This window comes from Temnothorax curvispinosus, unplaced genomic scaffold, assembly GCF_003070985.1.
Source record: "Temnothorax curvispinosus isolate PA1 unplaced genomic scaffold, ASM307098v1 QBEX01007734.1, whole genome shotgun sequence".
Taxonomy (NCBI): Eukaryota; Metazoa; Arthropoda; class Insecta; order Hymenoptera; family Formicidae; genus Temnothorax; species Temnothorax curvispinosus.
In genome coordinates this window covers 2,833,476-2,857,573 of record NW_020217514.1, presented here as the reverse complement: position 1 = coordinate 2,857,573, position 24,098 = coordinate 2,833,476, and the positions used below count along the sequence as shown (strand labels likewise).

Genomic DNA, 24,098 nt, shown 5'->3' with positions numbered 1-24,098 from the left:
CACAACTCCGCTTCGACCGCGCTCTCAAGCATTATTCTTATTAGAATTATACAAGGCTCGCGTTTTCTTCAAGAACGAAAATAACCGATTGGCGGATATCCAAATGCGATATCAGGCAGATCTTCGAGGACAATCCGCCGCGGGCATTATGTTGGGAAATTTGTTCTTCGGCCATCCCGTTTTCATCTTTCGCATTAACGCGATCAAGGTTTCTCGGCGCGAGCATCAATCTTTCCTCGTAACCGCACCGTATTCTGTGTACTTAACACTTTTAAGGATAGCCTCTTATCTATATCCCCTTTAATCAATATCGTTTTTTAATTTCTACATTCATATACACACATGCATACAGAGATATAATACACACACAGGGATTATAATATACAAGCACGTTTTCCCTATACGTAATTGGCGTATATTTCCGTTTGAGATCAATACGTTCATGTGTAACATAAAATGTGTAACGTATCCCATCTTTTATAATGTTTTATCATACGAATAATATGTCAATCTATTTTCAATTTTTTAAATCAATTTACAAGGAATTAGTTTATTATAATTAATTTAAGAGAATCGTTGGACCGGAATATTGGATTACTTACTGGAAAGTGCATTTTTATAGAAGTTAAAAACATTAATAGCTGGAATTATAATGCGATTCATAATTTTATTTTTTTTGGAAAAGTGCACCTATCGCATGAACGAACGAGTTATCGTGCATGCCCCCCGGCAGCGATGGAGCACATTCCAAGTGTAAGCACACCTTGAGAGACGCGAAGGAGAATACGGGATAAAGAGTCGGGTCAACGTCCCGTTTCTCTCGAATCCCAAATACATTTAATGTACGAGTGCCCGTCCGCACTCTCGCCGTGCGTTTCGCGCCTGTGAGATATCCCTCGCGCCACGCCGCGCCGTGCCGCGTGCGCCTCGTCGAATTTGCCAAGTCCTCCGGTTATCTCACGTACGCCACGCCGGTATCGCATTGCACGGGCATTGCTGTACGAGGCAGCAACGTAATATGATGAGACAATGGCACCGTACGCGGTATTTAGTAGCAAAATACTGTCCTAGTTTCACTTTAATGACAACGTCAGAATCCGCGCCGTAGCTTGCCGCACATAATTGCTTGGCTCGAGTTATTTCGCTTTGATTTAAAATGGCGAAATATTGATATCGTGGAATATAACGAGATTTCGAATAATAGAGACACTGACGTCAGTATCAATTTATCTAATCCTGTTAATCACGAATTTTATAATGTGTGATATAAGAGAGAGAGAAAAATGGTAAAACTACATATAAAGTCCAAAAGCTTTCGGCCAAGGATATAAAAAAGATGATTAAATAAAACAACCATTTTTATTTTTCTGTATAATTACCTTTCGTTTTAATATATTTTTTTATAACGATGAATTAATTTTTCTGTATAACTTTTCACTAAAAATATCCTGAATTTCTGTCCTTAAAATTGTTTTACAAAATTGTTGTCACAGGTAAATTTTTTTCATGCAAATCAGACTTCAATTTTGAAAATTATCTTTCAAATTAATTTTTATTTTTCAAAATTGAACCTTACTACGTACGCGCGCGAACTAAGTATAGCGATTTTAAAATGTATTCTCTTCTGGTAACATAAAACGCGTTCCACCGTATTTCATTACGAATAATCGGTAACAAAATATGCAAAAAATACACGAAAGTCTGCTGTCTGCTCCGCGATGAAAGGCGTTCGTGATTAATAACAGATTGACATGTGCGAACTCGTCGAAAACCTTTCGTTGCGAAACAAGGAGATGAGAATAGATCTCGCTCGGGACAACGGGAGATAAGTGCGAAAAAGTGTGTCATAAAGGCGGATGCTTTCTGAGAAGATCTCTTCATCGCAATATACTTCAAAGATGAAGCAACGAGCAGTTCTGCACGCTGGATAAACATGTCGGTGCCATATACGCTTTATCGCGAAAGTTAGTGCCTCGAATACGTTTGTTTTAAATACATCAATGGACGTGCGGTGTTGGCGATTACGTTTCGGTAACAGTCTTTTCAAAATACTTGCAGAGACAAGTCTGTTTTCTCAATATTGGATTGTACAATCGGTATGTATTAGTTACAATTTACAATCTTCGCTCTGCATAGAAAATATTATTTTTCCTATTTTACATCCTAATTCACAACGGCATTAAATATACATATTTAACGAATAATTCTCGCCTATCAGTTACCCACCACTTTTTCGTTAAACTTTTCGATCAGTACTCTATCTTTATTGATCGACAATGTCGGGGATGTCGCTGTCTTATCAGTATATTCAAATTAAAAGAAACTTTTAATTCATCGGAGTACTTTGAAATCTCATATTACTGTTTCATAAGTAAACGAGATGCTTTCTCCACACCCTTTTCGGTCTGCGATGTAAAAATGGATTGCTCCGAGCAAGAAATGCATCCTTATCGACTGTAATGCATTCTGAGATGTGCGAGCATCTATTAAAAATAAGTAAACATATGCGTTCATCGCACAACGAAAACAGACGTATGCGCCATAAACTGACGGATAGCAGTCCTTGAATCCGTAACACGCCGCACGATCACCGCCCCGGCCGCGGCCGGCGGCCTGTCGAAAGACCGAACTGTCGGAACCAGTTAGACGGCCGTCCCCATGAAACATCCGCGCTATCAGCATTCTCTCATTATAGCGTACGAAAATAGACGTCGTTACTTCGTCGCTTACTCTGACCGGCGGCTCAAAAGCGGGCGTTATTCTTAGCCAAAACTCAAACTCTTACGTAAAACCGGCCCGCGGTATAGCGATGTTTTGGAGCATCATTAGCGCTAGAAACGTTTCTCCATGCCCGACGTGTCTTCGGCCATTCGCGCGGGTATAGATTCACCACCAACCCGGAAGAGACTGGTACGTCATACAAGTGCAGCACGGACGGCTATCCCGAATGAGTTAACGGATAAAAATAGAAAAGCTCGTAGATTAATTTAGAAATACCTTTCTGATCGACTGCAAGGAATTTGCCTTCCGGCGGAATTTTCGCTGTAAAAACTCACAAATTCAAGCGTCTGCTTGAAAAATCTATAAATCACCAAGTTTAGTAACCTCCCGTATACATGTCACATTCTGCATACGAAAAGAGCGCGGAAGAATAGTGAATAGCTTTTTATACAGCTGTAAATATCGCTTGCTGTATTTCGATGCTCTAGACCAGAAAACTATGTCGTTTTTTATAGCGACAATATGGTCGAAAACTTTTATAATAATAGTTTATCAGGCCGAACATGTGTTTTCGGCGAGCTTTATTCGCCGCTAACGCGAATTTGAGAGGAGTTAATCTAAATATATATACGTATACATGTATGAAGGAAAGGGAAAGAGAGAGGAAAGAGAAAAAGAGAGCCGAGAAGTATTACGGAGCACGCGTCGATGACGGCACAGAGAATCGTATTTATTTATAAACGATTTTTATAAATGAAGTGCTAAACAGTCGTGATGAAGCCACCTGCCAGACAAACAGGCGATCGATCACAACGTATTCTAAAACGAGTTCAAATACTGACAGACTAATGAATTGCCTGCCGTTCATCTTTATCATATATGTCTCCAATGTTTCCATCGATTCGATATATGCATGAATAATTACCACTCGATTGCTTTATTCGCGAAATGTATGTATCTGTGTTTTGTGTTACATTGAACTGATATCAATTCAGACAAGAATCGAGCATATCGGCTTTAATGTTATCGGTGAAAATATCATTGAAAGTAAAATCATGGAACTAAAATAAATTGATTGTAGAAAGAGGGAAATGAATGTTATACAGAAATATTTAAATTACTACTGTAATGAGAAAGTATCTTCTTTCGAAAAATATGGTTTCGATATTTTCTGAGCAAATTGTTTCTAGTGACATTTTAATTTTTAATAGATAGCAATATTCAAATAATTATAAAATTTCTAAAAAGAGAGGATGTCTTAATAAAGATTTAATCAGACGAGAGATTCAATTTTGACGCTACTTTTTAAAAGAACTTTGTTAATTGTGGGCATCAACGTCCCAATCCCCCTTAAAACATCAAACGCTATGTTTCGTTGCACGAAGGATGAATGCTAAACGATCCGTGTATTTTCATATTTCGTCAGAGATGTTTCTGAAGAAAGATCGTTGGAATAATAATAATAAATCATCGTCAGTAAGATCGCATTCGTCGAAATTTACGAGATATTATCAAAGAGCAATTCACGTCTTTCCCCTATCGCTGGTCAGAAGAGCTCTATTGCTGCGAAAGCGGCTTCAATGTCTAACGATATCATTAGCACCCGGAAATTGCTGCCGCGACAGTTTGAAAGGGGATAGCACCAACCCTGTTAATTTAAAGATTAAAAAATTTACACATATGCGTAAATTCTGGGGATCAACTGGAGTAAAGAAGCATTACACATTCTAATAAAGCATTTTAATCTGAATACAATAAAAAATAGCAGTTATACACATGCCATTTTCAAAAAGAACTTCAGAGACTCTTTCTTTCTTTAATATCTATTTATTTCCAAGATTAATATTTATTTCTGAAAAATGTATATTGGATTTTGCGCATACGAATGCACAATGTGATTCTTTATGCTAGAAAAAGCAACTTTAGCAAAATTATGTCCGAGCAGCAGTTTAAAGTCAATGATTTATAGAGCATTCGATTAACGCGCGCCAAAAATTTACGTTGTTTTACTATTCCTCTAAAGATTTCATAACAACCATGCATGATATGATGTTATGATAGCGAGAAATTATTTAAAATGTAATATAAAAAAGAATTGGCACCCGAGAATATTTGAAATCCAATCTAATTGTAAGTTAAATGAACTCCCGTTTGTTCATTTCATTTCGGCTACGAGTTTATGTCTTTCTGTATCTTTGCCAGTGCTCTCTCAACATACTCACATCGTGAGCAGTACTGCTCCATAAATACGTTTACTGTGGGCATATGAGCGAGAAGAGCATCGAGCGTATGGGTGACTGAAGCCGCATCCGTTTTCGCTCTTTCTTTTGCCGAGCGATTGCTTTCGCTGCTAAACTACTCACAATCAGACATTACGTATAAATACGCTTCCTCTCGCTCACATGTTCTAATAGCCCTGTAATGATTCTTTCTCATCAAATATATGTCCATGATATATACGCAACATCCTGTCTTAAATTCTACAAACTCTTTCATTAACGCGATCTTTATGAGTCTAATGTCAAGAAGCGAAAATTCGCGGTTGCATATTGAATTTTTATCCAAGAAAATATTTAAGGAATCTGGATTCCTTAAATCGATTTAAATTTACTGTAAATAAAATTTGTGACTGAGAAGCTACGCGATAAGTATACACTTTATATAATGGTTTCCATTTCTCTCTATATCTTTGTAATTTGTATGCGCCTCTCTGATCCGCGTGAAATTAATATCGGACAAGACTGCGATCAAATATTAAATTTTCCTTGTTACGGCCATGAATTAACGTGGTCAGTTTCCACAAGTATCTACGATTTTCTGTCACGTATAACGTACGTTTAATTTATTAGACAAACTAATTCAACGGGTAATATCCAGCCCGTTGATTGTAGCGGCTTAATTTTATATTAATAACAATTTATCCAGTGTTTTATTAATCTTTTAAAAGTTTTTAAAACGTTGCATAAACTTACAGTAACTTCTCCGAGATAGAAGTCACTCGTTTAAATTTAAAAACATTTTAGCGCAAGTTGAGAACATTTTGGTTCGCACGACAAACGAAAGTGACAGACATCGGTGCGAAGTACTGATTTATTTATTATTTATATGATTCATCACGGGTCTTTGCCTCGCGACGTACATGACATTCCTTCCGGTTCGGAAGTCTCCACGGTCAGAGCCGTGTCTGTCAAGCTCGCACGGCCTATACTAAGCGACAGGCCCGAATCAAGAATGCATGCCCCGCGCAATGCACAGACGCCGATGGTGATGTAATCCGTCATCGCGTACATGACGTCGATGATTTCTTGCGTGCGCGGCATGAATGAACGACGAAATGAGCGGTGCAGCGAATGCGCATCTCCCGAACCGGCATCGGAAGCACTTAATTGCAATTGATTATAATTAATTCCCCTGGCGTGGATTATTATATTATTAGTCTTGCAGATTAGATGGGTCGACTATAATCTAAATTTACATTCTCAATTAATATCAGGTCAATTATAGATTTAATATTATTAACAATGATATTAGAAGATTATTATCATCAAAATTATCGGACTAATAATTGCAATCGTGATCGCGGAATGAAATTATGTAATCTGTCTTAAATTTCTCACCATCGATCTAATATATATATATATAGCTGGAAATTCATCATCATTTTTTAACTATACGATAACGATATATTTAATAATGATACATGGACGAAAATATTATAATGGTAATAAATGATGACAGATTATGACGAGAGAGATTATAAGTACATTTTTAGCATAAAATTGTTATTTAAGCTATACGTTATGCGGTCCTACCTGACATATTAAACTAAACTCTTCAATCTCTATACATAAACGCAAATAAACATTCAATTAACCTCTGTACCTCTGTACATGTATAATTAATAAGATAATCAAGTATAATACATTTTTTCTTTTTGTTCAGGCGTAAAATGTGTTTATATTTCCGATCTTACAACTTCATATTCATATTTCCACTGTAACTCTCAAGTACCCATCTCTTCTGCTTGTTAGCGCCAAACCGGGTCTAGACCAGGCAAAAGGGCGCGAACAAACGCGAATAAACGAACTTTTGTTTCAACGAGTGCGCGAACAGTGCCGCGAGTATTAGCGGACTCGTTGAAGGAAGGAAGTTGTTCACTCGCGTGTTTATTCGCGCTTGCTCGCTCGGCCTGGATCCGTCGCCTCATCAGACGGCGACGGATGGTCCCCCGATCGATCGAGGAAGAGATCGACTCCGGCCGCCGAATATGACGCGCACGACGCCTCTTTCAGGGTTAACTCGGATCGGTCCTACTTATGTAAAATCTTGAACGAGTAACATTGGGGCTAATTATAAACACGGCCGCCTAGCTGCGATTCGTGCCGACGCTTGTCGGTACCTGCCTCTGCAGCCTGCATGCGTGTGCAATTTGCGCGATGCTGCACACTGGCGGTTTTAGCCGCGCGCGGCTAGCGACCTAAACTAAAAATAATCGGCCGGCCAGAGGGGGTCCGGGGGTCCGATCAACGGCCAACTGGGCCAGTAAAGTAGCCGTGGCTCAACGTCCCAAATATAGTCCGACATCTACATGGCCGTCGATCTATCCCGCGCCGCCGATGCATCGCTGCCGTCGCCCAATCGCGGAGTGCATCTCGGGTGGCATAATACTCGTGATCTGTCACCGGCGATTTCCCCGATGGATTCGCTCACCGCGGTCGCCGTCGGAGCGAGTTTCACGCTTATTCTGGGATAGCTCGTGCCGTCCCGTCGTACTGCGCGCGATATATTGACTCCACTCCGTTGCGGCTTGATTTGTTAAGCCGGAATTTGTCCGCGTGATCTCCTTTAGTGTAAGCACGATTGCATGTGTCAACTGGTACCATTATCTATCAAACAAACTTTATATTCTTTTTTCGTGTTGCTTAATTCAAATAGCAGAGTGACGTTGAAAGGTGACATGGTGACTATTTTGGTTTATTAGACGTCACTATGTCATCTTTTAACGTCACTTTTGCTACTTGGGTACTTTTCTAATATTTTTCCGAAAATATGGTACTTTAACAATTTATTTCATATTTTTTAAAAAGTTCAGATTTTCTTTCCATTTACTGAAATTCATTTATTCTGCATAGCTATCGAACGGAAAATGAATAAATAAAAAGAGCTTGGATAAACTTTTCGAGTGATTTACGAGTCGCGGCATCAGTCGAAATCGTCAAAAGCGATAATGATGCCGATGGCAGACGCGTGTCCCGTTCTATGCGAGCGTGATCGCGGTTTTCAACACATTCCCACTTGAGGAACAGCCATTCGGTCCCCCACCTTGTCATTGTAGTGCCGATGCACTTGGCCCAGCGACAGTCGAACGCAATTTCGGCACTATTCGGTACGAGTGATGTAATCATTACGCGAAATGGATCGATTTATACGAGCTCGAGTCGACGCGGCCGTATTACTTCCCACTTTATCGGGCTGCGCAAATCGTGGCTGCTGTCCTCCTCTAAAATACGGGATAGCTTGTCAGCGGCAAATGTGTCCCTAAGAACGGGGCACTGGCCAGGAAACGCACGTCACTTAGGTTGTTTTAATTTGGTCTTTGTAGACGGCGAAGAGGAGAGTAGTTAAAAATAAGAGACGCGCGTTTGTTTATGTCGCCACATTTTCGATGCAAATCCGCATCTTCTTCTCTTCGCGAGATATCTTCAGCGTATATTTCCCAGAGTATTGAGAGAGGCGATTTTATGTAACACGTTCTATATAAATCTATATCGGAAAGTCAAATTATCTCGTAAGATACGTCTGTTTATTTTAAGAAAGCGTAAATTTTATATACGTTCTTTGAAGAGAAGGTCTTTTGTGTGGAATATACGATCGAGAAAAGTGAATAATTTAATACGTAATGCGCGAGTTTTTTTTATAATACATAACATCAAATAAAAATAATATTGAAAAGTTATATATAACAACAAAAAGTTATTTTTTGCCAATTTAGTCCTGAAACGCATAAAATGGCTCAATCTGATATACATTAATGCTTATTACAATTTTCTATTCGAGTACAGTTATATTTTCACTTACAATTAGCAAAGTATAACGAGACATTAAATGTGAATTTCTATCTATACTTATATTGAATACTTGGCCAATGTCTCTGAGTTTTATTTTTGTACAAGTATATATATGAAATCTAGTATTTTATAGTAATCAAATTAATGAGAGCCGCATATAATAATATTTAATAATAAAAGCAAAGGTTCGCCCTTCAGAGAACAATCGCATTAATATAAATAACGGCTGCGACATACGTATTTATCTTCTCTATGCGCGCCTGCAAAACTGCATGTAAACCGTTATAATAGATGCAACCTTGTCCTGGTAACGAGTGAGCATTCAACAAAATAGACGCTCTTCATAATTTTTACTGAGAATATAAAGAAAGCGCATCGAATGGGTTTCATTAGGGACAATTTCTTTGCATTATTCGATTAGAAAAACGGGACGAATATCACTAGAAAAGAGCCTATTAGACAAAAAGTTTGAAGAAAATCTTTGTAGCATATATTCAGCAACTTATACGTTATCCCTTTAACGTATTCTGAAAAAACAAAGAAGCACAGAAAAGAAAATCCTGAAAGGGATTTAATAGTGCCTTGAGGATCCTAATGTTTCACAAGCATGTTATATGTTAAATTAAATTGTAAGAAAAGATACACTGTTATTTTTCTTTTTCTTAACATCGAAATGGCCCGCGCCGTTAAGAAGAACAAAAGTAGCGGATGAACGAAGGCTGAGATGTGCGTGCTGACATCCCAGAAATTCTGTCGCACTTTAAGAACGGTCTCTATCTATCTTGAGGAAGGCAACGTCACAGCTTCATGAACGTCACGGTTGTTGCGTGACGCATGACGTCGTGAGCGAGTAAACTTATACGCCTCTCTGAATTGTCAAGGAGAAGGCCTAAAATTTATTTATTGCTGAAATAAAATATTAAATTTGTGATCTTTACTCAAAAGTTAATAAAATCATCGTAAACAAAAATATTGCAACTTCTAATGAATTTTTGTAAACGTGGGTTCATAAAAAGTTTCATCAGAATTTAAAAATATTTCAGGAAAATTAATATTATTTAAAAATAAGTTTGTGAGGTAACCTCTTAGTATGTAAATTGAATCTAAATATATCCAAGGTAGACAAAAATGTGAAAAAACTTGAGATTATTCTGAAAGATCTTTTCTAAGCTGTTAAATATTTAATTTGACATGCATGCGAGCGACTGTGAAACGTTAGGACTCCCAAAATGTTACAGACAGATGTCAGATGCAAAAATATAAAAATAATATATAAAGCAAGATTCGGAGTAATTAGTCTCGAAAAACTAAGTCATTTTTATATTACAGGACAAAAACAATTATAATAAGTACGTATATACAGTTTTCCATGAAAAAATATTCCAACGACTGCGAGGAGCGCGCGCGGCAGGTATCGCCCGCGATCCTAAATTATTCGTCGTTCTCCACTGCCGGGGACTCTTTGGCAGGTACCGCGCGGTCCGACGCGACGTCGATGAAACGCAGAAAAGTCTCATCTATCATGTCGAAATACGTAACGCGAAAATAGTCGCAAGGATACGTTCGGGGTCGAACTTGGCGCTGGGCTCACGCGAGTGTGCGCGATCATGCGCCGGCATGAGTTATCGGACTCCCAAGATCCCTGATAGAGCGAGTAGTGCGAGGCCACGTCATTGTCGCGACGTTATCACTGATCTCTGTCACAGACAGATCACTCGTAAAAGCGAAGTCTGAGGATACGGAGATATCACTTCAAGATTGCAGACAAATGTGCAAATTCTATGATTTTTTTTTTAGCGTTCTCGACTTTCTAAGGAATCTCGAATATATTTTAATTTTTTCATTTCTGTGTACGCACGTGCCAAAAAATCACTAACTAAAAAATTAATTAATTAATTCTTGCGTGGAAAAAGATCGTTTTCCAAGGCTGCGCTTCTTGATACGCTAATCATCGGATATTAATCGTATGATATTAAATATAGATATCTAAGGAAAGTCTATGTACGTGTCGTGCTTCGTTGGTTTATCAAAGGTATCTCAAGCTGTGGAAAGGGCAAAGTAGGTTCATTCCTTTAAGAGCACGCGAAAGACGTATTATTAATATTATTATGCAATGATTGGAAGAATATTTCGAGATGCAACATGAGGGCAAGGGCTGCTGTCGATTACGCACACACGGGAGATGATAAAAATATGCGCCGAGAATCAACTTTGACTTCTTTGTATAGCTAATACATAGCGTCTCTTTAGCTATTTTGATAAATGTCGAATGGGTTTTTCTTTAGAGAAAATTTCATATAAAACACCTTTGGATTTATCAATTTGTCGCTTCTTATAATTTTCAAATATCTCGACAATGATCCAATTAAAATTTTGTTAAAGTACTTTGTTTAAAGTATTTTGTTAAGTTCTATTCAATCAAAAAACAAATTCTGGTTCTGAAAAAATGAATGAGTAAAAGGCATTAGTAAAATAGAATTTAAGTTATTAAGGCATAATGCTCTTTTTCATATCTTTATTTTTTAAATTTCGCTATAGACTACTCGCGACGTAATGCTGCATGTATATTATATATGTGTGTAATATTTCGCTCCGTCATTTCCAAAAACAGTTGGAAAGAGTGCTCTCTATCCGATAAAGAAAACTGGTTGAGCAAGATAAATGTGCGAAGTATTAATAATTTTACGAACTCGCGTGGCAGACGCGGGATTATTTCTGCGAACAATACGATCCTTGTCGGTCGGGCATGCGATAAATATATCACGTTTACAACGGATCGGCATCCGCGTAATATACGATTGCTAGTAAAGAAACGAGTCATACTAATCCTATTTAGATCCGAGAAAATAATCTCCCGCTACATTCACCCGATGAGAACGTGCATGACGTCCCGAAGGATCCTTGAGAAAGCCGCTATTACGGCCGGTCAAGCCTACGCTCTAGGCCAGGGGCTAGGCTAGGCTATTTCCGCGATTCAGCTTATGGACCGAAATAGTCGTAGAGAGAGAAAGAGAGAGAGAGATATTCGGAACAAGAAACTGTTGGGATTGTCCACGAGAATCCCAGTGTATCTGACTAGCACGGGATTAATCTCACTTCTTTCCGATTTTTCATCACCGTTCAACACAGCGCAGCGTGCCGCTGAGAATGCGAGTTCTTGCTGTTCTTGCGACCGTTTAGTTTTCTAAACACATCGGGATTAAGATAGACAGTAATCTAGCAGACGTCGCTGTAGATCTCTGCGGATTATATAATGTCTCTTTCGAAAATACGTGGACACAGCGGCAAATATAAATGGCTGGCTTTCATATATGAAGGGAATTACAAGCGCCGGTTTATCTCGATTTGGTTGTCTTGTTTGAAAAACATTTTCGGGAATTCTTACTCTTCCTTTTTCATGTTTTAAAAATACTTGTAATAATGTAAAGCAGAAGATTTATTGCGCTAATCAATTAATAACATATATATATCATGGTAACTTTTATTATTAAATAATTACTACATAGCACATATGCTTTCGGCTCTACCATATATTGGAACGATAACAAGCGAAGAGTAGCAAAATTGCTTAACGTCTTCGATGAAATAAAAATCGTTCCACATTTTTTAATCAAGTTAAAAAAAAATATCTTTTTCAGAATTATATTAAATAAATTTTTTTATAATCTAACTTTCCTTATATTTTTTAAAATTATACTAATATTACATATACAAAGAAAAGAAATACGTTGGCTGCAAGAAGCCGAGTTTGGAACTTTTCATTAATGAAACATATTGGGGATCAATTAATAATGCATTTAAAAATTAAGGTGCGAAGCAATAACTATTTCGAATGATACAAGCAAGAAAAAACGAGATAGACAATGATTGTTTTGTCTAATATCGTCTGATTACTAATAAGTAAATCTACCCAAGTGATATGTGATATACTCCGACTTTGTTTTAAAGTCACAAATGTAGAACTGTGAAAAGTATTTCGCCCATCTTTCCACTTTTACCCGTAAGTGATTTTATGGACAGTTAATAGTTAACACCCTGTCAATTTTCACTCTTCTATCTTCAATAGGTAAGTACAGTGATAATGCATAAGAAACAAAATGACCGTTTATTGAATAATGTTTAGAATAATGTAAAACAATTTATTTTACACATTTGACGCCATATTTAAAATTATTTGCCCGAATAACTCTTATAGCGGTATATATCACCGTATTTTTTTCAATTTTTATATATATTTAAACAAATAATTTTCCAAATCTGATTTCATATTCGTAATTAGCAAACTATAAAATCTAGCTCCTATGTCTTGTATTACATTTTGTTTCTTATGCATTATTATTGTACTTATGGATGAGAAAGAAATTGAAGGGGTGCAGCTTATATAGGCAAAAATAGGAAGATAATTTTTAGTAGTTCTACATTTGTACTAAATTAAAAAGAATTAGAGTGTATTACTTGGATAGATCTTTACTTATAAGAATCGTAAGTGTGACGGACACATCTTAACATCTTTGATATAATTATATATGTTTAATAGAGATATTTCCTTTTATATCTTTATTTCCTATATCTCACTTGGATCCATAATTCAGAATTCAGGATAGAATTCTGTTTACAGTCTTATATGTCGTGTAAATATGAAAAGTATCTGAAAAATCAGAATATACGTACGTAAAAAAATATATATCAAAATACATACGGTATACATATTTAATAGTAAGTAAAAAGTCTGACACGAATTCTATATTGTCTAAGTGGCTTAGAGAATACGAGCGAAGAGAGTGTAATTCGAAAAGCCAGGCTTTTTTTCCTTTTAATTATCACGACGAGCGGCGGGTACGTGTCAACGGGCGCCCACGTTTATTCGTACTACTCGGGCCGCGGGTCCGCGGTCGCTCTCCGGTCTGTGTACAACGGCTATTTCCACTGCCGACGGCGACGGTGCGACAGGTGCTAAGCTATCCCAGGCGGCGGCGCGATGCTGCATCGACGACGACGAGGTGAGGATTTCAAAATCCGCCGACGAGAGAAGCTCGCGACAGAGTATTTTCAATCGTCTTTACGGTCGCTGGGCGATATTCCTCCGTCGCGCGTCGCGTCGTCCTGGGAACGGCACCGGACCGATAGGTGAAGGCGAACGGATAGGTGGGTTCGCAGAGCATATTTCTGGCAGTCACGAGATACGATTTTACGGGCGGCAAGCGAGCGGTAACGAGCTCGTCGTGGAGAAAGAGAACGAGGAGCAGAGAGGGAAAGAAAAGAAGAGGGGGGAGGGAGACAGAGAGAGAGGGGAGGGAGAGCCAGAGACGGAGACAAAGGATTACGCGTAATATGCATGTGACGATGAAGGGAAATAGAGAGACGAGGGGTGTTTGAAGAGGACAGACTCGCGTTGCTTTTGGTAGACTCGACATTGCCGGCAGCCAATTTTCGGGGAAATTCCATTAATACCTACCCGTGGCTTTGTCCCACTTCGAATTAATGATTCGTCGCCGTTCTGCACGTTATACATTGAGATAAATCATTTTGATGCGAAGCATTCCTGATTCATCCCTTTCATGCCGCACACGTAATACTTGACAAATTTGGTGTCAATTTTTTCTTAAGCTCTTTGCAATTTTTTTTCATTGTGTATACATACTCGATGTTATAGATACTTCAATAATCATTTGGACGAAAAATTTTGCAATATATAGATACCACTCAAATCACAATGGCAAACAAATTCATTATAATAAAACATATGTTTTTAACCGAGATTTAAAAAAATATTAATCATTAATTTAAGTTGATAACTCGATATCATCAAAGCAATCACTCAAACATTTTAATAATATTCAGTCTGTCGTTAAAAGAAACATGAAATATGACAGGTGATATTGAAATTGATTAATGGTGCATAAGGTGTAGAAAATTATATAATGACGATAAAACAAAACTTACACATCATACATGATATAATAATCTTGCGATGATGAGTGATCATATGATCGTATGATAGATGTTCCGGTATGTTGAAGAACCTCTTAGGAGATCGCCTAGGACTTCAATTTCACAGCCGGCGTGCGTGTAGATGCAGCTGCCAAACGTGTTTACGTGTGTCGTGATCCAATACCGTTTTTTTATTATATATGTTTGAGAAATGTCGTCCGCCCACGCCGACGTTATATTTTCTGTATTTGTACACGTTGATCGTTCGCCAGAATTGCATTTGCGCATGTGGAACCGCATGAGATTTATGTGTCAATGTGATTTTTTTCGACGCGTTAGATCGTTAAATTATAAAATAGCGTGTTAAATAAGATTAAGACAGCAAAAAGACATAATTATCTAATAATTAACTATAAATGTTAATTGTTAAATTAATCGCACTAGAAATTAGTCTGTTATGTAAGGTCTCGCTCTCCTTCAAGCACAGATTTGTAACTCAAGGATCCGTTAAAACAGTATTTACACAACGAATTTTCAGTTATAGAAAAATTGGCTGTAAATTTTTTAAAGACCATATCTTTAAAGTGTAACAAATGTAATGTGACAACGATGAATTCTTTTGCAATGTCAAATTTTACAACAGATCACGATCCGTTGTGGAAAAAGATAGGCAGTCTTAATCTTCAGCTTTTATTTTACTTCTAGATCAGATCGAGCTCGATTGCATCGCGAATATCCAATCAATTTCGAGATGTCCCAATTTTCGCAGTTTTTTAACCCAATTCCATAACCCTGGGCCCGAGCCCACGCGGGCGACCTTTGCCTCATCTACGCGAGATATGAGAACGAGGGGAGGGACCGTCTCTCGAGGAGTCCACCTGCCATCGGATACCAGTGCGACCAAGCTGACTGTCCGGCCGCACGCCTACACAAATTGCTGCCGCATTATTTCGAGTGCTTTGGCCTTGGGTAACGGCCAGAGAAAACTTTTGCCGATATCCCTGCTTCTTCCTCAGGAGCACGATAAAGTGCGGACTACTTCGATCGGGAGGATGCATCATCCGGTAGCGTAATCGGCGGCCCTCACTCGCGAATTCTTTATTTTCAACACCTATAGATATGGCAACGGATACTTCGAAAGAAATATATTTAGGGACGATTTTTTATATTCCTTCTATAAAGATATACAAATAAAGATATAATAAAAATATAAGATTTACATTGCGCATAAAATTGAAAGAAAAAATTTTTTTCCCTAAAGGTAATAAGTGTATTTTGCAATATTATAGCAGAAAGCAGTCTTACTTTTTCAGAATATATACCGGACACCGAAGTATAGTTTCACAGAAATTCACCTCACTTTCTTTCGCAGATAAATTCCCGCGCGTTACTGAAAAAAAAAGTATCGCGGAAAACACACATGAAAGAATCCTAACATATGATTATTCGGAACGGTTGGGCGGTGACGAAAAGAAGAATATCGAGGGAAAAAGAACCTGACGAATGGACGTGTGTGGACGGATCGACGGCTCGCGATCGTGACAGGGATAATTGGATTTTTTTCAAAAAGGAAAAACGAGAGAGAATGTCTCTTTGGCAAGCGAGAACGGTGGATCACACTTCCTGCTCGACTCGAAAACCCGAGCTTCAAGCTCCGTCCGGCTTAGAATTCTCGAGCTCTCGCTACGAGTCATAATAATAACAACTCCCGCGAAGATTCTGCTGCCGAGCTGAATCTTAAATTTAAACAGAATGGCAACAGGCAACAGGCGAAGCGTAAAATGCTCATCGTTTCTGCATCTTGGACCCGTAACCGTTCCTATGCTCGCTGTCTTTTACAGAACGCCAAGCAGCTTTGTTGTTTACGTCACAAATAGCTTTTTACACGCAGAGTCGCCAATCTTAATCTCAATGATAAATCCGTTCACCAACCTGGAGTCGATGTTCTCAGAGATCCTGGCTGCAAATCGAGGGTAAGAAAAGACATGCAAAATAGTTACAAGTTGCAATATTTAATCTTTTATATTATTTAAAAAATATATCTCATTCACGTCATATACTTAAAATCTTATCTTTTTAAAAACTTAATATTTTTTAAACTTAATGTATTCGATGGTTAATACATTCTTATAATGCATAAAAACTTTAGATTTTTTGCTATATCTTAAAGATATTTACAGTCTGTTTAAGAACTTCTCTGTAACTTCTGATGCATCACCCACGCGAAAATCCCGCCGGAAACGACTATACTGCTCCTGTAGTTAACAAAAAATCAGCAACTTATATAAACATACATCACTTGACAATAAAAAATCAATAAATAAAATTTAAATTTAAATATTTGAATTTGCCAAACAATTCCGTAATTAAAGCACCGTGAAAGGATTTAATTTCTATATAATCATGTATTCTTTCTTTCGTCAATAAGATGAAAGTCAACAAGAATGTTGGACGAAAGTTTTATTCGAGGAAAACTCGCATTGCCATTATCGATTATAAAAGGCGTTTTAAAAAAGAATCGCGGAAAAAAAATCACGAAAATCATCGATGAGCACCGAGTCTTTATTCTTTATATTAAATTCAGAAAAGAATTTCATTACATAGCACACGCGTGCGAATGCAAACGAGACGGGTTTGGTGACCTAAATATAGCATTTTCATTGCACTTGGAACGCAGTATAATGATGAGCGCGGATTGATATATCGATCGTACGAAATGGGATAGCCAGGAAAACGATAAGGAACGGCGAGTCTTTCACCCTCGAGCGTTAGGTAATGCAACGATCGACCAAGTCGTTCGTTAATGCCGACGCAACAATTGGCAACGCGAGCCGCGCGGCTTCTGCATCTACGGCAATGCCGACGCTAATTAGAGACTACGCAAACACAGCTCAATTGGGAGCCATTAATTTGTTTGACGTAATGCGATCAACGGCGTTCCGCCACTAATAGGGATCGGATCAGCCTTAATGCATCAGCGACCGTCGACTGAAATCGCGATTGCGACACCGGGAGGTGCTTCGAAGTCGTAATGCGTAGGGATCAGATATCCCAGAATCACTTTGTAACATTTTGTCGCGGCTACGAACGACCAATATTTGATTTCTCAAACCAGTCTCTTCCACATTAAATATCTTGATGCTTAAACAAATCTCCAAGTTTCCTTTCAAATCGCAGAATTATGCTTTATTGTGTCTTTTCAAATTACTAAAGATAATTTTTAACTAGTTGACTAATGACTTCCAAGTATTTTCGTCTCATTTAATAATACTTTGACTTTATCATACGAGACGGCGAAAGTTCCTCAATACAGAAGAAAAGCTGAAGCTATTTCTGTGAAATATATTTAACTTTGAAATAAATTTAATTCCTCTCTCTTTATAATGCATGAAGATCGTACGTAGAATAAACGTAGGAAGAACGCTTTATCGAATAGAGATTAAGTTACTTGCAGGTTAAAAAAGTTTCTGAGATATTTTGCAACAGCATGACATAATTAACTTATGTAAATTATAAGGCAATGAATGCTGATAATCTCGTCTAGATATGCTACAAATCGCCAATGAACAGAAATGCACAAGCTACTTTAAATAAGTTAAGCAGACCGGTACGTACGTCTGGTTTCATACGTCTGGTCTCGAAAGACGATTTGTTAACGGGACTCATGCCAAATTATCATGCGTTGTGTAGAACAGTGTAGAACACTTTGATTAATTATCGACTCTTATACATACCATAGGACAAGTTGAACCGAGGGTGAATGCCGTATCGGATTGTAAGGTGCCACGTACAGCTCCTTGTTTTGCTTGAAGTGCATCAATATGTCCCGTGCGCTGTGTAAAACGATTAAGGAAATCGCGTTTAATCGGTTGCGTCGCAAATGAGAAACGTGTCCAACAATTCCGATAGTCCCTCGCTCGACGAGATAAACGTAATAACGCGTTAAGCCAATTTCGCGTGACAAAAGTTGCACACGTGTGGCACATCAAGTGTAATAATAGACCGTTAATAATAATGTACACGGTGGTGTAGACAGTGGCGGTCTTTTAATAAGCGGTCTGTAAATATATCCGCAAAAGTTCGTTGGTAAAAGCGACATAAAGACGGGAACGATGCCAATGACGGAGAAAATCTTACGCGTACAATATGACGGCATCAAGTCAATTATCTGTCATTAACGAATATTCAGGAAAAGTTTCATCATAAAAGGGGTATCGTTTATCGACATTCCATGGGATAATTTAGTCTTTTAATTTCGGTGTAGGAAAGATGTCTTCTGGATTATCTGCTGTGCAGAAACACGCGAGGTGAATATTTCAAGTGCTCTCTTATCAAATCGTTTTGAAGATAAGGAGAAAAATTTTCGATACTTTCAAGAGTGATAACAGAGAACGCGCAATTTATCAACCGTGGTGCCGTGACGATAGGTCAGTGAGTGGCAGCGTACAAAATATTATTTTAGTTCGTTGATTTAAAAAAACGAAACTCACGAAGGTGCGCCGCGCGAACACCTGCAGCGTTAAAACGATCGCAAGGTATTTAATGCGCTCGTGATCTCAACATGCTCCCCGTAGAACAAGCGATTGTAACAGATTTACTGAATTTGCGATATATTCGACGGTTTGTGTTTTCAGACTATTCGAATTAGACAGACGCGCACAGTCGATCGATGGATCGTACAATCAGACTGGAAAAATAAACTCTCTGGCCGAACGTGTGCGGCGATTCACCGTTACGAAATGCTGTAATAATTCGATATAAGTAACATCGTGCCAATCCCCTCAGTCGCAAAATCTTTGAATAAATATTTTAAATATAATGACACAGCTGAGATACAGCATACTTTAGATTGAAAATATTGAGTCATCTCTTCTTGATCGCGAAGTTTCTTTAATTATATTTTACATCAAACTCTCTCACAGTAACTTTTTAAAATAAAAATAATTATTACAAATACTAATGGTTATCATTTCTTCAGAAATATTAAAATTAAAGAAATTCAAGTTGCCTGTGTTTTTTGTTATATGCCAATTCAGAGAATTAAAATTAATTTTTTAAATTAACGTTTTCTTAATTATATTCTGAATGCTCGAATGAGATCAATCTTTAATTCATGTGGAAAAGAGATAAACGTGCGAGTTTGCACCGTAATATAATTGTTTTATATGAAAATGGGTAAGTAAGGTACGCTAAAATCACATTTTGTACGATGCGTTGGTGAGTATATGCGGCTGCCCTTGAAGAGTATCCAAAATAGTTCCGCCACCTTGCACCGAAGCAGCTTCACACTATTATAAATTCCCCTCCCTTCTTTGTACAACTATGTATTCAATATTCATATTTATTCGATATGTGGAAGAATAAAATTGAATATAAGATACTTCTGGCCTTTATCAGATTTAATTTCTCGCGCTTTTCAACAGTTCTCAATTATATTATTTTCATACATATCTTGAAATCGGACGCAGTTGGCAGCGATCGCTTTTTCAATATATGCATAAAGTTGCGTCCTATTTCTCATACACTCAAAATTGGTGTAATGACCGTTATTTATATATGTAATGTAGAACACAGGAAAAACTATTATAAATAAGAAAAAGAAAGAGAGTTTGATAGAAGGTACAGAGTACTAACCTTCCGTGATTTGCTACTGCAACTAACAGGCGCTTCGGTGCATATTGTTTTACGTCAACGGCGCCAAACTGTGACATTTTTTCAGCTATCTGAAATCAAATAATTCATAATAATGCAGACTGTGATTGCAAACCATTCATCTTACGTACATCGCGATATGCAAAATATGCGAAATATGTATTTAAGATTTTAATTTTACTGTATTTGCAATATTATGTGCAATAATTAAAAATAATACCTGTGAGGCGGTTATCGGTTTCGATTCTAACGTTTTCACATAAAGCCATTTTGGTCGAGTCGATTTCGGTTCAGGTCCGTCAAATCTCTAGCAAATTTTTTCTTTATGAAAAAAATGGTATACGGTCGACTATTCTTCTCGCAAAGTAAATAATATATTTATCGTTAAAATACTTCGCATTATTCTTACCAAGTATGACGTATGGCCGCGTATAATATTTACACAATTTGCATATCTTTTTACGCCATTCATCAGTTCTGTATGCGTAAACTGCTTTGAACTTAAACTTCTGTAAAATTGTAAGAGAATAAAATATATATATGGTTACTAAATATGCTGAGTAAAAATTAATAATTATCGACTTTTAATTGTACATGCAATACGTAACTTACTGTCCATATTGTTTTGTAACAAATATATGAGCCAATCTAATAAATATGTAACCGGCAAAATAAGCATCCCATCCTGCGGTGTGATATCTATTATTGTTAGAAGACATAATATCTAAAAATAGGAAAATACTATAACTCATAAATTAACAGTAGTATTATACAGAATCGATATAAGAAAAAACTACATATCTACCATCTAATTCGTCTGAATTTATGAGCTGAATAATAGGCGATCCTAACGCTACACGTTTTCCTCGCTCGTCTGTAAAATAATTGACTAAAGCACTTAGAGTATTAAGTTTCCATCTTTCTGAAAAAAAAAGAATGTATTTAATATGTTTCTGCACAATAATCATACAAACTAATAAATAAATATTAAATAATTACCTTCTGTTTGGAGAATCTCTCTCAGTTCAAAGCTTAAAAATTTTGTGTCGTAAATTGTTGGAAATAGTTTATGTATATTATTCTTGAAATCAGTATATTTTCCTGCAAAACGTTATCCATAACTAATTTCGATTTAATTTTCACCCCCTTGGTGTATCGCGAATAACGGAAAAACTTAAAAAATAAATTATACATACGTGGTAATGGCTTGTAAAATTGTTGATGCATAAACATAAAATCTAAAAAAGAATTATGTCCAATTATAGGTTTTTTCAGACTAACCAAGAGCTTGAACACTTTTGAAAAACCTATGTATGACTCGAGCAATACATTTTCTAATATAGAGCCTTCTTCCTCTTCCAAAATTCTTCTTGAGTCTGGTGGCACTTTAATCACATTTACCTAAAAAGTTAAAGAAATCCTAAGAAATTTGAAAGAAAGTCTTTATTTCCTGAAAAGCAGTATGGCCATACATACCATATTGTTCCCCGAGTAGGTCCAAACATTTGGGAAACGTCTCCTCAATTCTTTATGCATATAATACTGTAAAGTTGGAGTAGGGGACTCAATTTTAAAAGAGTCTGTTTCACCAGCTGTTTTCAGCCATTCATATATTTGAACAATTACATCTTTAAAATCCTTTTCCTCTCCGTAAGAGAGAGACTGCTCCACATTGTCGAACAACGTGTTCTCTTGTAGCTGCTGCTGTAAGATTGCCTCGTCGATTTCATCCAGGTATGAAATACCTTCATAGACAAGCTAAAATTTTTTACATACACATAAATTCTTTATTCCTACAGAATGAAACGTCAGATATAATTTAAGATCCTAATTATAATTAGTAGTAACTCGCAGTAAAAAATAAGTTAATATCTGTAATGGATACATAAGATATGCATATATACTTTGTTGAAGTCGAATCTATACATGGTCAGGAACTCTAACGCTGTAGCCTGCGACAGAAATTGTCTGTTCTTTGACGGAATGGACCTAGGCAGCAGAAAGAAATTGAAGGTCTCCGCAGTGTACTTGGTCTCATCGTGAACTCGTCGAAACGCCGAGATACCGAATTGAATTATTATGTACGGCTGAATGTGCCTCCTGTTGTTCTCATAGCGCTCGTGTACGGAATCGAACAAGCTGCAACGAAATGTTGCGAAATGTGAAGCGTTGTTACCAATATTCATCGAAACGCTCGATTATACGTTCCCGGGACAGTGCAAACTAACCTATTTTTTGCATCATCGCCTTCTATACCTGTGAATTCCCCATCAATCGCTATAAAACTTGCATTTTTCAACGTGTGCTCCAGGTGTGGATACACCTTGTTGAAATTATGATTCGTGACTTCAATCATAATATTATTTTTTTTTCGTACGTGCGTAATAACCTTAAATTGCTGGACGACCTCATGCAAGACCGGTCTACTGCGCAACGCAAGTAGGAAGGTCCCAGCTGTTCGCGGCGGTATCGCCATCACGTTCTCTCATGGTACACTAATCTGCAATGATTTCCCTTGATGATACACATATGCACGAACAAAATATATTTGTCAAATGAAATTCTAATTGTGTTTATAAAGTATAATGTAATGTGTGATTTTACTTATGTACTTTCTTCAGCTATTTTTTGAATGCTTTTAAATACTTTGAACTCTTACAAATATTAATTTACATCTTTATATCATTTTTTTGCATTAAATATTATTTTTTCTTCGTCTTACTTGCATATTGTCTTTTTTATTTATTAAAATTTATACAACATTTTTAAACTAAAAATGAAATGTAGACACAAAAGTTTTATTTATATATGTATTTTTTTTATATTCTATTATAGACGATATTAAATTATTAGGGTTATTTATTTCTAACTCTATGGAAGATATACCACATATAAAACATTTATATTATATAGGGTCGGTTTCACCTTTTTTCGAATATTAGGAAAGTCTTCATTCCATAAAGACAGTAACAAAACATATTTAGTGTACCTACATTTCTCTGTGGACTTTATATATTTTTAAAAATAATATATATATAATATAAAATGAACGTAGTGTAATTAATAAATATTAATATTACATAATAATTGATTAATATAATTAACAGGATAATAAATTTCTTTCGCCAGTATAGAATAACAATTAAAGTAATTTAAATCGACCGTGACTGGCAATATATATATATATATATAACGTCTTTCCGATATGAACATTGAAAAACTGTGAGCCAACTTGGTTTTTTTTATATTGAAAAAAATATATATACATATATAATATATATTATAAGACAGACGGCATGGAAGGGATCGCCTTCTGTACTGCCTTCTTCCTTGTAATATATGTATATATATTTTTTTCTTCTAGGTTTGCGGATGGCCCTCGCGGACGCTGGCGCAATGCGACTTCTGCCCAGTGCAGTGCTCTGAATGTCAACGTGAAGAAACTCAAGCAAGCGCGGGCAAACGGCAAGAGCAACTATATGACTCTCTATAAAATAGCCAAATGCCTCGTCATCTAATTAGTGACGCGCATGAAAATTTTAGTAATTTTTTCGGTTTTTTAGCGAGATAGGGAACTAGCCTATCGTCGCAATCCCCAACCTGGGGGACCATTCTGGACCAACTGCTTTTTGGAAAATTAATTCCATGCTACATGGCTCTAGTGGACTCGAACCCGGTTTCACAGATTACGAGTCTGGCCCTCTACCACTAGACCACACTGCTCCC

General features: G+C 37.1%; 1 protein-coding gene across 1 annotated transcript; it reads right to left on the bottom strand.

The window, feature by feature from the left end:
* Positions 1–16,712: 16,712 nt before the first annotated feature.
* LOC112457346 (pre-piRNA 3'-exonuclease trimmer-like) lies at positions 16,713–22,865 on the bottom strand. Its single transcript, XM_025020336.1, has 12 exons — positions 22,601–22,865; positions 22,277–22,511; positions 21,849–22,130; positions 21,569–21,773; positions 21,372–21,473; positions 21,178–21,294; positions 20,985–21,096; positions 20,782–20,881; positions 20,593–20,679; positions 20,355–20,443; positions 18,455–18,553; positions 16,713–16,975 (listed from the first exon to the last, which is right to left on the bottom strand). Exons 1-12 carry the CDS (start codon positions 22,846–22,848, stop codon positions 16,906–16,908), a joined length of 1,746 nt encoding a protein of 581 aa, XP_024876104.1. The 5' UTR covers positions 22,849–22,865; the 3' UTR covers positions 16,713–16,905.
* Between the last annotated feature and the right edge of the window lie 1,233 nt (positions 22,866–24,098).